The sequence below is a fragment of the Aspergillus melleus genome (genome assembly GCF_016097325.1).
Source record: "Aspergillus melleus strain CBS 546.65 chromosome Unknown contig1, whole genome shotgun sequence".
Lineage (NCBI taxonomy): Eukaryota > Fungi > Ascomycota > Eurotiomycetes > Eurotiales > Aspergillaceae > Aspergillus > Aspergillus melleus.
The window spans coordinates 4964486-4979169 of record NW_025763370.1 but is presented as its reverse complement, the minus strand read 5'-3'; the positions used below and the strand labels follow the sequence as shown (position 1 = coordinate 4979169).

General features: G+C 51.2%; 10 protein-coding genes across 10 annotated transcripts; 3 read left to right on the top strand and 7 right to left on the bottom strand.

Moving 5' to 3' along the window:
* Nucleotides 1-10: 10 nt before the first annotated feature.
* On the bottom strand, nt 11-907 carry LDX57_001785 (SGNH/GDSL hydrolase family protein; the record flags this gene model as incomplete). Its single annotated transcript, XM_046083431.1, has 2 exons — nt 11-728; nt 777-907. The coding sequence occupies 2 exons, from the start codon at nt 905-907 to the stop codon at nt 11-13; spliced, it is 849 nt and encodes a 282-aa protein (XP_045939388.1).
* An 803-nt stretch (nt 908-1710) lies between these two features.
* LDX57_001784 (rhamnogalacturonan acetylesterase) lies at nt 1711-2537 on the bottom strand (the record flags this gene model as incomplete). The annotated part of the gene is made up of 2 exons (XM_046083430.1): nt 1711-2064; nt 2142-2537. 2 exons carry the CDS (start codon nt 2535-2537, stop codon nt 1711-1713), a joined length of 750 nt encoding a protein of 249 aa, XP_045939387.1.
* A 954-nt stretch (nt 2538-3491) lies between these two features.
* Nucleotides 3492-3740, top strand: LDX57_001783 (uncharacterized protein; the record flags this gene model as incomplete). The annotated part of the gene is made up of 1 exon (XM_046083429.1): nt 3492-3740. One exon carries the CDS (start codon nt 3492-3494, stop codon nt 3738-3740), a length of 249 nt encoding a protein of 82 aa, XP_045939386.1.
* A 235-nt stretch (nt 3741-3975) lies between these two features.
* Nucleotides 3976-4703, top strand: LDX57_001782 (uncharacterized protein; the record flags this gene model as incomplete). Its single annotated transcript, XM_046083428.1, has 3 exons — nt 3976-4062; nt 4101-4409; nt 4554-4703. The coding sequence occupies 3 exons, from the start codon at nt 3976-3978 to the stop codon at nt 4701-4703; spliced, it is 546 nt and encodes a 181-aa protein (XP_045939385.1).
* A 717-nt stretch (nt 4704-5420) lies between these two features.
* LDX57_001781 (uncharacterized protein) lies at nt 5421-6220 on the bottom strand (the record flags this gene model as incomplete). The annotated part of the gene is made up of 3 exons (XM_046083427.1): nt 5421-5611; nt 5674-5834; nt 5892-6220. The coding sequence occupies 3 exons, from the start codon at nt 6218-6220 to the stop codon at nt 5421-5423; spliced, it is 681 nt and encodes a 226-aa protein (XP_045939384.1).
* A 93-nt stretch (nt 6221-6313) lies between these two features.
* On the bottom strand, nt 6314-6535 carry LDX57_001780 (uncharacterized protein; the record flags this gene model as incomplete). The annotated part of the gene is made up of 1 exon (XM_046083426.1): nt 6314-6535. One exon carries the CDS (start codon nt 6533-6535, stop codon nt 6314-6316), a length of 222 nt encoding a protein of 73 aa, XP_045939383.1.
* Nucleotides 6536-6653: 118 nt separating this feature from the next.
* Nucleotides 6654-6938, bottom strand: LDX57_001779 (uncharacterized protein; the record flags this gene model as incomplete). Its single annotated transcript, XM_046083425.1, has 1 exon — nt 6654-6938. One exon carries the CDS (start codon nt 6936-6938, stop codon nt 6654-6656), a length of 285 nt encoding a protein of 94 aa, XP_045939382.1.
* Nucleotides 6939-8266: 1328 nt separating this feature from the next.
* Nucleotides 8267-10035, top strand: LDX57_001778 (cation diffusion facilitator family transporter; the record flags this gene model as incomplete). Its single annotated transcript, XM_046083424.1, has 4 exons — nt 8267-8571; nt 8638-8688; nt 8746-9566; nt 9635-10035. 4 exons carry the CDS (start codon nt 8267-8269, stop codon nt 10033-10035), a joined length of 1578 nt encoding a protein of 525 aa, XP_045939381.1.
* Nucleotides 10036-10226: 191 nt separating this feature from the next.
* LDX57_001777 (fungal specific transcription factor domain-containing protein) lies at nt 10227-12207 on the bottom strand (the record flags this gene model as incomplete). The annotated part of the gene is made up of 3 exons (XM_046083423.1): nt 10227-11159; nt 11218-12110; nt 12168-12207. 3 exons carry the CDS (start codon nt 12205-12207, stop codon nt 10227-10229), a joined length of 1866 nt encoding a protein of 621 aa, XP_045939380.1.
* Nucleotides 12208-13820: 1613 nt separating this feature from the next.
* On the bottom strand, nt 13821-14334 carry LDX57_001776 (uncharacterized protein; the record flags this gene model as incomplete). The annotated part of the gene is made up of 3 exons (XM_046083422.1): nt 13821-13895; nt 13942-14094; nt 14173-14334. The coding sequence occupies 3 exons, from the start codon at nt 14332-14334 to the stop codon at nt 13821-13823; spliced, it is 390 nt and encodes a 129-aa protein (XP_045939379.1).
* Nucleotides 14335-14684: the final 350 nt, after the last annotated feature.

Below are 14684 nucleotides of genomic sequence, written 5' to 3'. Positions count from 1 at the left end.
GCAAAATAACCTACTTTTGGTACGCCGAGCAGTACGAGGTCGTATCCTTGTATCCTTGAGTCTGCTCGAACTGCGACGCATCGTCGATGACTTTATCGAACAACGAGTACGTATCGTACAGGAACACCGTCACGTCGTCATAATTCCCCTGAAGATCTTCCTGGAGCGCGTCCACCCGGCTATTATAATCCTTGACGGCTGCCCGCTCGATCGGAATACGTTCCTCAGCAGCACTGGACCCGGTGGTACGTGGGGCACGCTCGAGCGGCGGCACGTTGAGAAGCAGGAATGACCTTGCGCCAAGGTCGTACAGATCGCCGACCAGTTCGCGATACCGCTCGAAGATCAGCGGATGGATGGATTCATTCTGCGCGAGGTACGATTTGTTGATGTCATTGATGCCCACCCAGATAGCGACAAGCGTCGAGTCGGTCTCCCAGACAGGATCAGCATCCGAGCTGGAATTTGCGTAGTACGGAACGAAGTACTCGGATATCTCGCGGGCGACGTCAAGCCCTGACTCAACGATCGAGGTGTCGAGGGTGGCACCGCTAGCGCCGAAGTTGTAGGTGAGCAGCGACGAGGCGTTGTATTTCACCGTGAGAAGGTCCACCCAGTTGGGGCCGTTGGCGCTCGTGCGACCGGGATACGTAGGATTTCCCAATGGATTGGAGCTTGAAGGCTGAGTGCCGCTGGGATCGAATCCCGTTCGGGAATAAGAGTCGCCGCTGGAGAGTCAGAAGTGACGGGCAGACTGGGCACGACGGACAACTTACAAGACGAAGAGAGACTTGAGCTTCGCGAATCCAGGATAATGGGATGACACTCGTGAGGCCAATGGTGCTGCCTGAGCACTACTCACCAAGGAAGAGGCGAGAGAAACCGTCAGAGTGGAAGTGAGATGCATATTGAAGACCACACAGACTCGGAATAGGATTTGCAGCTTGGTTTGAATGATTGCTTCCACCGGTGCGACTGGGACAATATATAGTTCCCCAGATGGCTCATCCTTTGATGCTCTTGGTCTAAATCCAGCTAGACGATGCCGGACGAACGGCGCAGGATCAGAAACTACACCCCGATATCAGGATCAAAGGAAGAAAAACAAAGCAAAAGCAAATACCAAGCCTCGACCTACCACCGATGCAAAGCATTTCTGACAAGAACGCATTCGAGCTGGCACAAACCTCTCTCTTGGCGGACCCATGCGTCCATGCAACGTTCTCCGCAAACCGGGGTATATCGCTCGGCGGCCGCTGCATCATTCGTCCGTACTAGGCGCAAAAAATAATTGAAAGCACGTCCTCTGAGGCCATCCTTCTGGCCGAGTCGGACATTTGTGTAGGCTGCAGAGAGAAGGGGCTGGTGCTGATGATTCTATCCGCTTTCGGGTGAATGGCTTATGGGATAGCCATCGATCAGTTAGTTGCTCGATGTCGCTAACTGCAAGGGTGGTATGTTCACGTATGTAGGAACAGGCGACCAGCTTTTCTCTTTTTTAGGGGCGCTATTGCTTCTAGATGTGATGATTTATTTGCGGAATGGGGATATTGACCGACTTTAGAGTGCTAGACTGCACCGGAGAAAGTTGGAAAGCATCTCATACCATCGATCATAACTCATGTTTAAGACTCATAACGCGCAAAAGACTAAGTGTACTACTCCAGGATTCTCCGCCACAATCCCTTGCTCCCTCTGCGAAAAACAAAACTACTCATCACCAGTCGCATACTCTCCCTCCTCAATCTTTCTGCTCAGCTCCTCATTCGGCGTGAAGTATTCATCGAGATCGTCCCGCTTCTCCAATAGCAGATCCGCTACTAAACGCCCAAACACCGTCTCTCCAGCGGTGTTCAGATGAGTACCGTCACCGTTGCTCAGATCATACGTATGCGCATTCTCCTCGCCGATGGCGTTGACGTAGTCGGTGCTGGCGCGGTTGAGATCCAGGTACTGGATTCCGACAGCCTCGGCGGCCTCAATCGCCTTCGCGGAATGATCAGCCAGGTTCTCGATGACCGTGGAGCCTTCAAAATTCCGTCTCGTCAACGAGGTGATGATGATCTGTACACCCATCGAACTTATCAGCAAAAGTAGAGCCATAAAAAAGAACAAAAACAACGAGTAATCATAGAACTCACCGGCGTTCCACCCGCCTCAATCACCTCATTTGCCAAATTCTGCAAATTTTCGCCAAACTGCTCCAGCGAGATGCCCGAGGTGCTTTTCTGATCGTTGTGTCCGAACTGGATCGTCACGATGGGCTCGTAGTCTGCTTTGTGGTCCGCGATGCCGCTCAGCACGGCGTCCCATCTGCCATTGGCGCGGAAGGACACCGTCGTGGCGCCGCTCTTGCCGCTGTTGATGCCGTCGGCAGGATCGGCGAGGAAGGACAGGAAGCCGTCGCCCCAGCCGCCGTTGACAGCGACGGTGGAGTCGCCGGTGAGGATGAAGTAGGGGGGTTGGGCGGCCGAGGAAGTCGAGGAGAAGGAGGAGAGGGTTAGGGCTAAAGTGGTCAGGAGAGATGGGGCTCTCATTTTGGCTTCTGTCTCTTTTCTTTCACTTCACTTCACTTCACTTCACTTCGGATAAAGTCCGGACAGGAATTGATTGACATTCCCCTCATTCTTATAGAAAAGTTACCCCATCACTTCATTTCCGGACTCTCTGAAGCAATTAATCTATATCCCTGCAAAACCCCGACCATCACTTACTCCACCGGGCATAACTTCCCCGGATCGACACCCTCGCTTACCCCATTAATGCCCAATACCAAGACACTTTCGATATCGTCAGAAGCAGTCGCTCGTCACAAATGCAGAACTCCCCCCACGCTATGACCCAATAGGACCCCTCGGACGACAGGAACGGTTGTCGAGAGGCGGGGAAAATCAGGCGTCTCGCGACATCATTGCGCCGACGTGCAGGATTTTAGGGCCGATGGCGTGTTCCTGGGCTCGAGTCCATCATGGCTAGAGAGGTGTTCTTTTTGTCTTTGACTGTCAGACGAGCTAGCGGTCAGATCAACTCTCGGAGCATTCGCTATGGCGAGAGTCGGATATTTTATTCCGTTTTCATTTACGACGGCCAAAATTTTACTGGTGAGGCGTTCGATCGACAAGCCCCCATAGTCCATGTTATTGTATAGGCATCGACCATGTGTGACTGCCTCGGTAGTGGGATTCGGATGAATGGGAAAGGAGATAGTCTGTCATGTTGCGCCTAGCCCTTTGACGGGGGAGCGGGCAGTGAGATGATAGATGCAGCATAGGAAATGCGAATATGGGACGAATTCCAATACGCGTCGTTGAACGAAAATGGGGCGATCTGTCTTGTCAAAGGAAGTGAAGATGAAGATGAAAACCTCCTCTCTCTATGATGGTCGTCAACATGCTAGGCTTTCACGGACGGGATACAAAGACCCCCTGGCTCTCCGACGTTCATCTCCAATTCCATCTCAACAATCTATCCCATGAGAAAAAGTTGTCATCATGAAACCCCTACTCTCGCTCATCCCGATAGCGCTTAATCTCATCACGGTCCCAGTGCAGGCCCAACTCTCAGGCTCCATCGGCCCCAAGACCAGCGCCGCCGACAGGGCCTCCAACAGAGTCTGCAATGTTGTCGACTGCGGCGTCGAGAAGGGCTCCTCGGAGGACTTCGCGCCCGCACTCAAAGAAGCCTGGGATGACTGCGCTGACAGCGGCGGCGGCCTCATTTACATCCCGCCAGGCATCTAGGCGATGAAAAGCTTGGTAGAGTTCAAGAACAATGACGGCGTGGCAATCCAGCTAGACGGACCATCGAAAGACAAAGCGATGACACATCCGACGGTCAAATGCTGACCTTCTCATAACTCTCAGACTTCGAGTTCTTCAGAGGTAACTCCAAAGGTGCCATCCAGTGTTTCGGATAGGAGTATCTTCAACACGGGGAGTTTGGGGTGCGCGAACAGCGTTACGAACTTCACTCTCCATGGCCTCGCCTTCGTCGACTCCCCATCATACTACCTCGTCTTCGAAACATGCGAAAACGGCGAGATTTAAAATCTCATCCTCCGCGGTATCTCGACCAGCATGACGGACGGCATCGATGTCTAGGGAAGTAATATCTTGATCTACGACGTGGAAGTCACCAACGACGACGAGTGCGTGACTGTCAAGAGTCCCGCGGATCATCTGCTGATTGAGAGCGTACACTGTAACATTGCCGGCGGGAATGCCATTGGCTCCTTGCAGCCTAACACCGACATCTCCTACGTCCACTACTGCAACATCTATAGCAACCAGGCCGGAGGCTTGTATATCAACTCCTACGGCGGCAGTGGGACGCTGTCGGCTTGCTTGTTCGAAAATTCTGTGCTACGGAAGAGCCCGAATACCGGTCAACAGTGTTTACTGGAACAAGAAGTGGCGAGGAATGCGTGGGGTTTTCTAATTTGACACATCGAGCGAGCCTTCAGCCCGCTTTCTCCTTTCCCCCATATAGTCTCGTACTATGTATGGAATAAGCCAAGCCCAACCGAATATGACTGACCCCCTATCTCCAAACAGAACTTCCGCGACACGAACGAAAAGTCCGCCCGCCCCGTTGTCCGCTACGAGTGTCCCGCCGAAGTCCCCTGCTACGACACCACCCTCGGAGACATTTACCTGTGGACCGAAGACGGCGACGCCGTGACCTGGTCGTGCAGCAGCGCCTAACTCGACGGCGGATGTCTAGTCGATGATGACGGTGAAGGGGAGAGACGAACGAGTTATGAGGCGACGGTGATGACGAGTACTTCTATTCCGTAAGTTTATGTGCATATCCTCTCGAGATATGTTGCAGTGGAGGCCTTTTCTACTCTGTTTCACTGTCTTGGACCTCCTTATTCCATACCACGTGCATAACAGCTGACTAAATATCCAGGGAAGCATCATATACGATAGACAACGACCACGAGAGTCGATTCCCGAGTGGCAGAAGCTTTACGGTCCCGGTTTGTTCCGAAGAGTTTCTTCCCTGGATTGGAGCCTAAGAGCGCGTTGCTTTCGTTGACGACGCATGTGAAGCGGGATGTGCTTGTGTCTGTGTTTGGACCTGTTGCTACGGGTGTTTAGTGTCCTTTTTCTTTTGCGAAGGGGCGCTTAGATAAAAGCGGAGGTTAGATGGTGATTTTCTTGAACGGCTTTTATAAATTAGATTGGGTGAAAAGGAAATTATAGATGAGATGAATGTATGCATGCGGTATTGATAAAGATGTCAGTTAAGGTTCTTGGGTATCTCGATATTGCTTGCTTGTTGTTGCTGAGGAGAGTGGTCTGCCTTCATCTGTAGGATGAGATAGCATTCATTGACAAGGGAACACCTCGGAGCCATATTGCAGAACCACACATACTATCTGCTAAAGAACGGCAAATGGCAACTACACGACGCATTCACACCTTACTATGTTCCACATTAGCAGTCGCCACCTCCGTCTCGGCCATTTCCAGATTTCCCTTCGCAGTGACATCCTCAGGCAAGCTGCCTAGGGCACGTCCACCAAAGAGAAGATCGATTTCCTCAAGGGACTTTTGCTTGGTCTCTTTAAAGAAGAAGTAGACTGTTGGGAGGGTTACGCCGAGATCTAATAGCAAGTCGTTAGTAAGTAAGGTTTGTTTTGTGTGCATGCTGGGGGAGGGGACGTACTCCATATGATGAATATAAGGTAGAACTTCCACTGGATTTTCTCCAGCGCAATCGGAGACACTTGGTTCCAGATGGTGCTGACGGTCCAGTTTCCGATTCCGGTGGCGAATGCGTTTCCTTTGCCTCGAATCTGCATTGGCATGACTTCGGCCATATAGGTCCTGGAATGTTGTTAATATATTAATTGAGGAGGAGTGGATAGGGGGTGTAAAGCTTACCAGCTGCAGGGACCAAAAGATAGAGAGAAAATGACCGTGATGCAGAAGATGAAGAAGACACCGCCGATGCTGTAGCCACGCCGTGCTCCGTCCTCGTTATGCGAGTGTAATCCAGTGTAGCAAATCAAGACGATGCCGATCGCAGCCGCGCCGAACATCATGGGCTTGCGACGGCCCACGCGGTCGAGTAGAAAGATGATGAAGAATAGGTTTGTGATCGGGCCCACGCAGTTGTAGATTCCTGCTACGAGGATGTTGCGGCTACCGGTGATTCCTAGAGCGTTGTAGATTATGGTTTGGTAGTATCCGATCACGTTGACGCCAGTCATTTGGGTAAAGACTTGTACGAGGACACCGTGCCTAAGATGAGGGAATAGCCTGTTAGAGATAACTATAAATGGGGTCATGAGATCAAGGACCACTTACAGGAGTCGGGTACGCCATTGCGGAACTTTGAACATGACGAGCCAGCCAGACACCATGACAGCCTTCTCGGCCTGGATGGTAGTTTTGATCTCATTATATTCCGTTTGGATCCAGTCCTCGTTTGTGCCGTCGTAGTGCAATTTCTTGAGGATCTTCAGCGCTTCATCGTACTTTTCTTTTTCAATCAGGTATCGAGGAGACTCGGGCATGAAGAACATTCCGATTACCAGGAGCAGTGCTGGAACGGCTTGGAATGCGAGAGGGAATCGCCATTGGAACTCGCTTGTGTCGGGCGCATGAAGCGATCCGAACCCAACCCATCTAGTCAAGTCAATGTCAAGCGTGCAGGTCATTAAGATAACAGGAAACGTACGTGCTAACAATGAACCCGATACCAATCATCTGCTGTGCGAGACCAATGATGAATCCACGGGAGCGAGGATGCGCGCATTCTGCTTGGTATACCGGCACGGACATGGACATGAGACCGACCGCCCATCCGGCGAGAATACGACCGACAAGAATCATGGAAAGGTTTTTGGCAGCGGCTTGAAGAATGGCACCAACAAGACAGATGGCCGCTCCCATTTGGATGGTGAATTTCCGCCCGAATCGATCCATCGTAAGACCTCCCTGGAGGGAGCCAATGGCGGCTACGGTTCATTTAAGATTAGCAAAGACATAGCGAGGATTGAAGGCGAGTTAAATAGAGTCAAGAGTGACATACCTCCCCCAGAGAATGTACTGTTAATAGCTCCGATGATAGACGACGTTTGCGTAGTATTAAAATAAGCAAGAAAGTTCTTCGACTCAATAACATCGGTCATCACACCACTGTCATATCCAAACAAGAACGACCCTGTGGCCGCAAAGGCAGCGAGTCCGATGGTGAAAGCTCGCCCCATCCTGACAGAGGTAGGAAGAAACCTTTAGGGAGACAAAAGGCCCGCGCAAAATACCTCACAAGGTAAAGTGAAGGAGTAAAAAAAGCGGAGAGCAAACAGGTGGGACCAGGGATGGGCGCATCATCTATATAAATTGAAATTCGCCATGGCCTCCAACGGACAATCCCAAGACAAGTCAATGCTACGACCCCGGTTAACCTGGCATGGACTGACCGGTGGCCAAAAAACGACAGGAATCGCTGGATGGCGGGGATGGTTTGATTCGAGGGAAACCTAGGAAAATCCGGGGTGGACGAGCGAGCCGAGACTAAAAACCACGCCGTCTCTTCGCTGAAAGTCTGTCGGCATCCTGATTGGCGTGGCCGAGACAGGGAGCAAAGCTCGAGAGCCCGATACCTTCGTGCTGCTGTCGTGTTATTTGACCGAAAAAACAATGTCCAAGAAAAGCATGCTCCTTTGTATGGACGGATTCTGCCTCAATAACGGCTAAAATGGAATTTCTCCGTGTAATTCATTTGGCTGACAGCCAAAGGGGGTATTCAACTTGGCGCCAATCATCTCTGATTGATCGCAATTGGTTCCAGCCAAACAGAAATCGGCCCAGCGGCCCCGGCAGCCGACCCGGACACGTTTTGGACAGGATCTAGATTGTCTTGACAGGTCAGAATCATGAGATATAAATGGCCATCAAGGCGTGAAATCGGGGGCTTGAAATTAGGATGCGATCCTGTGACATTGACACATGCGGAGAGATTCCTGGAGCCGTACTTTTGGGTCTTGCCTGGAGGAGCTCTAGCGCACAATGAACGACAGGGGTCCTCCCGATTCCCTCGAGATTGAGAGTAATGAGCAGAGAAAGTCGAGAAGACGAAAGTCTGGGGATGCCCACTTTGGGCACGGAACCCCGTGACTCCGCTCCGCATCACGTGCAGATAAGATCGATCTGATAAGTGATCACGTGTATGCCCAGCAATCGACGAAGAGACTGACGTACATCCACTTGACCCGCTGGCTGTCAAGTAGCTGCATTCCAATTGTCCTTGCATGATGTCGTCCTGGGTGACTCGCGCGAACTCCATCCCGCATTTCTCTGCGCCTTCGTCGCCCTCTCTGTCTGAGCCTCTACAGCCCCGAAGGCCCATTCTCTCGCGCGAGGGTGAGCTTCTGTCGACGCGCGGGCAGTCCCTGGCAGCACTTATCCGTCGACGGTCTCTATCTGTTCCAAGTCAGGATGGATTCGAGGGTGGCAACTACCAAGATGAAGTGGCGACTCCGTGGGAGCGCATGGATAAGGTTCCTCTAGAAAGAGCCAGACGGTTGATTGGAAATATCAAACCGATGTACAATTGGTACGCGCCCATTAACATACAACGCGTATACATGTGATTAAATTGATGTTGAAACCTTCTCCATAGGCAATGGTACTATCGAGATCCGGAAACGTTGAAGAACCTACCCAAGAATCTGTACGCGATGCCTGTAACCTTGTTCGATTCAAATGAGACGGCACACTGAGTTTCTAGGCGGGAATACTACGAGCGCAACAATCAACTCATCGCGCAGTATGTCTATATCGATCGCCTGTTCGACTCGGCCTTACCACACAGGCTCATTGAAGACTATCACCGTCGTCAACCCAACCAATCCCCAGAAGACGCGGTTGAAAGCCAAACGCACGACGCGAGATACGTGAACAACCACAGCGGAGCGAAAGCATCTGGCAAGATCAAGCGAACGCCTCGAAACCTTTATCGGATTCCTGATGAAAGCTCGCCTCTCCTGCCCTCCTCAGCAGATGATCATTCTCGCCCATCTCCTGCCGTCCTGCCTAAGCACGAGGAATCAGTGGATAGCGATGATCGCATCGTCACTATTGCCATATACATTAATTTCATCGCCAACGTAGTCTTACTCGCGGCCAAGATCGCTGTTATGTCCATGACGAACTCGCTCTCCGTGCTGGCGAGCTTGGTCGATGCCGTGCTGGACTTTCTCAGCACAGCCATCGTCTGGGCGACGACGATGCTCATGAAGAATGACGACCGCTCCCGATTCCCCATCAGCCGACGCCGTCTCGAGCCGTTGAGTATTCTCGTGTTTGCGGTCATCATGATGACATCCTTTGTGCAGGTCGCCTTGACCTCCCTCAGTCGACTCATCTCCACCGAACACACCCTTGTCGAACTCTCGGTGCCCTCAACCGCAGTCATGGCCAGCACTGTTCTCGTCAAGTTGGCCTGTTGGTTTTGGTGCCGTCTTATCAAGAACTCTAGCGTGCAGGCCCTCGCACAAGACGCCATGACCGATGTCGTCTTCAACCTCTTCAGTATTCTATTCCCTCTACGTACGCACCCCTCCCAACCCCCATAACAACCAACCAAACAGCAAACTTACCTTTCACTTATCCTCCAGTCGGCTCCCTCACAAAAACCTGGTTCGTCGATCCCCTCGGCGGCCTGCTTCTCTCCCTCTACATCATCTGGAACTGGGGCGGCACTGCAGCCGAACACATCGGCCACTTAACCGGCACCGCCGCGTCCGGGGAAGACCACAGCATCTTACTGTACATGACGATGCGGTTCTCCAAGGCGATTCTCAACATCCAGGACCTGAAGGCTTATTACGCCGGGGACCGGCTGAACGTCGAAGTGGACATTGTCTTCGAGGCCAAGACTAGTCTGCGCGATAGCCATGATATCGGCGAGAGTCTGCAGTATATGATTGAGAGTGTGCCGACGGTGGACCGGGCTTTTGTGCATTCGGATTATGATCCGTGGAATATCCCGAGTCACATGAATCAGAGAGAGTCATAGGATCTTGGTCATGCTGTTGATAGCATGTTATTGGATGTGGAAGTTGTGTTGCTGTCGCTTGATCACGGCATAAAATGTTCTTCATCAAAAGTCTGTACATATACATTGATTTAGATAGCACATCCAATATGCGCACTACAAGTGGCCCTGAAGGGTCTCTATTATACGTCAGAAACTGCGAGAACTCATACTTAGAACAGGACCAGTCGCTGACCCGAGGAGCGAACAACGTCCGGCCATTGCAATGACCGTTCCTGTCCACCCCTTCCGCTCGTCCATATTGACTCGGCAATAGATTTCGCAACTTGAAACGATGGAAGTCCAGTATTCCGAAAACAGTCTGTAAACCACCCTCGATAATAATCCTGCAGATCCGGACCCAGCGCCTCACAAGCAGCGATGAAGCCAGGCCAGATCATGTATACATTATGGCTGGCCGTCTTGGACGTGAGTAGGAGATCCCGAACCTCTCGGACTTCCTGTTGGAGAGTAGTTGTCTGCACATCGTAGAAGCGTCTGTAAAAGAAAATCAACAGCGCCTTTTGCATCGCAAGCATCATGGGTAGGTTTTGACTGCTGCTTTCAGGGTCCTGGGCGGGATCCCAGCGGCAGATGTGCTCTTCGACTAGTTTGGCACGCAGGAGGAAATCGCGGGTGTTTGGAGAGGGGCCGTCTAGACGACCGCTCATGAGCAAGTCGCGCTCGTTGCCGAGACGGGTGACGTGCGACATCAGACTTAAGAAGGACTCGGGAATGCCGAAAATCTCCGGATACATGGTTAAGTCCCAACGTGCGGGATGCTCGAGGTGAAGATCGTGATGTCCTAGTTCAATGGACTTGACTGTGGCGAGGGCGAAGTCGGGCGTATCTGACCAGCGTGAGATGCGGAATCGGGGGGCTTTGGCGGTCGAAACGGGATCCAGTGCCACACCCAGGTCGTGGAATGGGTCTGTGGACACGTCGGAGAGAACGACCGATTCGTTGAATATTCTTAGATAGGCATAGCAGTGATGGAGAAGTCGGGCTTTTCGTGACAAGGATGGTTTACTTAACCCTTTCCTGCTGATGTACTTCTCTGTGACTAGTAGACAAGCAAGTAGAGAGTCGGCGTCGGCATCGAACACCTATATATTTGCCGTTAGTTAAGAAAATTGGTGAAAAAGCCTTTGCTGAATGGCTTACGTTCAAGATAGCCATTGATAAAAGGGCCATCAGGATATCCTTGTATTTAGCTTTCTTTACCCGCGACGATGCCTCCTCCTGCAAGCAACGCCTCAAGTCATGCCGAGCTCGTTGTTTGTAATAATGCGATGTAAGGTTCCACGAGTCCTCTGGAGAAGTAAAAGACGATAGCTGTATGTGAGAAGCACTAGTGGCCAACAATGCATGCAACAGGGCAGACCGGGCATGACTCGTGGTTCCTCCCATTGTCATCTCTGCCATTGTATTCATCGCACAAGGAAGGATCAAATGATGCCACGGTGACTTTGCAGAGGGATTTAGAGGGCTCAGCAAAGGAACCACCTTATCGCGGTAGTTAGCCAGAAGTAGCCACGAATCACCCGGGAACCGAGAACCCTGTGGGTTTGGAAAGAGGAAGCTATGGAACGGAATAGGCCCATCTAGTGCATCAAAATGGGTATTCTCGTAGGTTTCATAAAGCCGAGCCACCGAGTCTTCCGAACCGATGTCGTGCAACAGCAGCGAGCCTGCCAAGGATATGGGGTCATGATCTAAGACCGTCGAGTCCTCGAGGGCATCGTCTACACCCAGTTCGAAAGTAGCAGGATCGAGAATACTCGCCGTTTCTCCCGCATCTGCTAGGGCGGGGTCGACCAGGTCATTCATCAACACTTGCGAGTCGGTTACCGGAGTAGTGTCTGTGCTGATAGAGGTCGGAGAATGGTTAAACTTGGTGGTTTGTACTGGGAAGACACCGAATGGGCCCCGTGAGAGCGGATAGTCTGCAGGTTGCGCTTCTATCGCCTGCTCATCCAGCTCCGATAGAGCGTGCCCGGGATCGACATTACGCAGGGAGCGAACCAGTGACGAATTTAGACCCTTTCGCTGGGATTCTGGGATGTGATCAGTATTCGACCGCCGAGGATAGAAAGGAATCCAAGGAGACTAACCCGTAAATAAAGGTCTCCGGAATCGGGATGTATTCTCCATGGCAGCGGGCTCCGTCTCTCCCTGGTAGACAAACTGCAGGCGGATGTCATATCCAGTGCACGTTAGTCGGGATAAGAGACACACATTGCAGACTGGGCGCGCCTCGTCACATTTCGTATGGCGAGACCGACAAGTCCCACAGCCACCGAGAGAACGGTCACGGGTAGGTTGAACCATAACGTGGAGGGATAGTGGTTGGAAATGAGGTCAGATAAATGATGCAAGGAAAGCTGTAGAAGGGGAACAAGGAAGAGGAGAAAGATAAGGGTGGGAAACACTGTGGGGTACCCGTGGCACTTGTTGGAGGGGACAGCCCCACCGATAAGTATCGGGGTCTCACCAGGATAAGCACCATTACGCTCCTTGAATTACTTGAACTACACATGGACCATTGTGGAGTCAAAGCCCTTGGCTGCTCCCTTCGTACCTTGCTCACTACTACGCATGTATCCCTTTCGTTCTTCTGTATGATCCAGCAAAGCAGGGCTCCATTCGGTCGGGGGGAGGTAATGTCTTGAGGGCTTGCGCTGTGGATTTGCAGGTAGGCGAGACAGAAGTCATAGAATGTAGTGTAGTATCTCATGTGTGAGCACAATCTCGCCGCTGGCAGTCTGTCTCCGCTGTATCCTGGGTTTCAACCAGATGTTCTTGTGTTTGAGGAACAAACTAACACAGCGGTGTCAGGCGTCAGTCTATGCTCAAATCTAAGAATGAAAGTAATCATAACTGAACATATCAGTATCTCCGTGCCCCCAACAATATGCCCGCTACTGCGAGGCCAGCTCAACCTGCATCGACAATAGTAACCAAGTCGTACGTGGTTTGGGATACCTCCAAAGTCTTTGGGATGGAAGTAGAATTGGCCTATAATCTGAAAGCATTACGCACTGGCGGTGATGTGGCTGCTGCAAGCGATGCAGGAAACATGTTATGAATATCTTAGGCGCGAGAGAAAAATCAGAGGTGACGAGAGTGATGTACTCCGTGATCTCTTAAGAACTACACCGTAAAATGACAGGGACAAGACTAGACGTCGGAAAACCACGATATTGGAGGGGTCGAGGTGAGCTTGAACGTTATCAGGAAGTGGAGACGAAGGACGAGGATGATGGGAGAATTCAAGAAAGAGAGAGCGAGAGAGTAATGGGGAAAGTGATCGAGCGGGATGACTTGCCTTGCTAGCGTGGCCCACTTTTGTACTTCTGCGAGTCATGCCCTGCGAGAGATGATAGATTATCCACTCTGATGACCCGGGGGAACAGTGGCAAAGGAACAGCAAAATATTTTTGCTCAGTAAAGTAGCTGCCCAGATCCATGATTCTGCCAAAGAAACGGGTGAGCGCGGAACAAAAAGAAAAAAAGATGCCCGTCCCAGGATTCGAACCTGGATCGCCGGAACAATACGTGTAATAATAGAGAGGCATGCTACCATTGCACCAAACAGGCTATTTTACATAGTGGGGACCCTGACAGGCTCATCTGCCTTTTTCATCGGCGCCTTACTGCCTCTAGTTAAGTACCTCTCTAGCGCTATTTCTACAGTCTGCGCAGAATATAGATAGAATTTGTTGATTCATTTATAACACTAGACAATTATGTACATATACTGAATTCTACAAGTGCGCAATCAGCTCTATCTCAACCTCAGCATTCAGGGGCAAATCAGGAACCGGTACGCAAGTTCGACACTAAACTTATCAGAATCTAATCGTCAACGTGAAATGAACAACTTACAGGCTTCACCTCATGCGTAAAGATCTTGCCATAGGCCTCATTCACCTTGGCGTAGTGTTCCATACTAGACAGAAAGATATTCACCTTCACGGCCTTGCTCAGATCGCTTCCTGCGGCGCGGAGGATGTTGTCCAGGTTCTTTAATGCTTGTGTCTAGGAAATGACGACCGAGTAAGTCAAAGGTTTCTCTGAAATCGGAAGATTCCAGGTATAGTAGGGGTGTGTCCGTACCGTTCGATCCGCCGCGTCTCCCTCGGCAAACTTGTTTGTCCTAGGATCAATTCCTAAGCTTCCTGAGCAGTAGACCATCCCATTGCAGATGACAGCCTGCGACATTAAGGGGCTGGGGGCCGGTGCATCCGGGCTGAGAACAGTGGTCTTGGTAATAGACATTGCGAGGTTGAGGAGACAGGTGAGTATTCTGGCTTAGTTGGTCAAAATTGGGCTTAGAGATATCTAAAAGAGAGCACAGCTGACTCTATATAGATATAGTGAATAGGGTAAGCGTCGGCGATTTGGTGGAGACCTTCCAAAACATCGGAGCACCGCTTGGAAAGCCACCCCGTCGGGCGAACCAACAGCGAATCTGTCCCACCAACATGGATGATGTCGCGTATGAGGGGCCATGCAGTGACTCCAATACATTCCGTATCTGCGTCTTATCAGGATCGACAACGATAACCTCGACAGCATCAGACAAACAGGGTCCACGTGACAGGGGTGACTTGCCCTAATTGCAATGG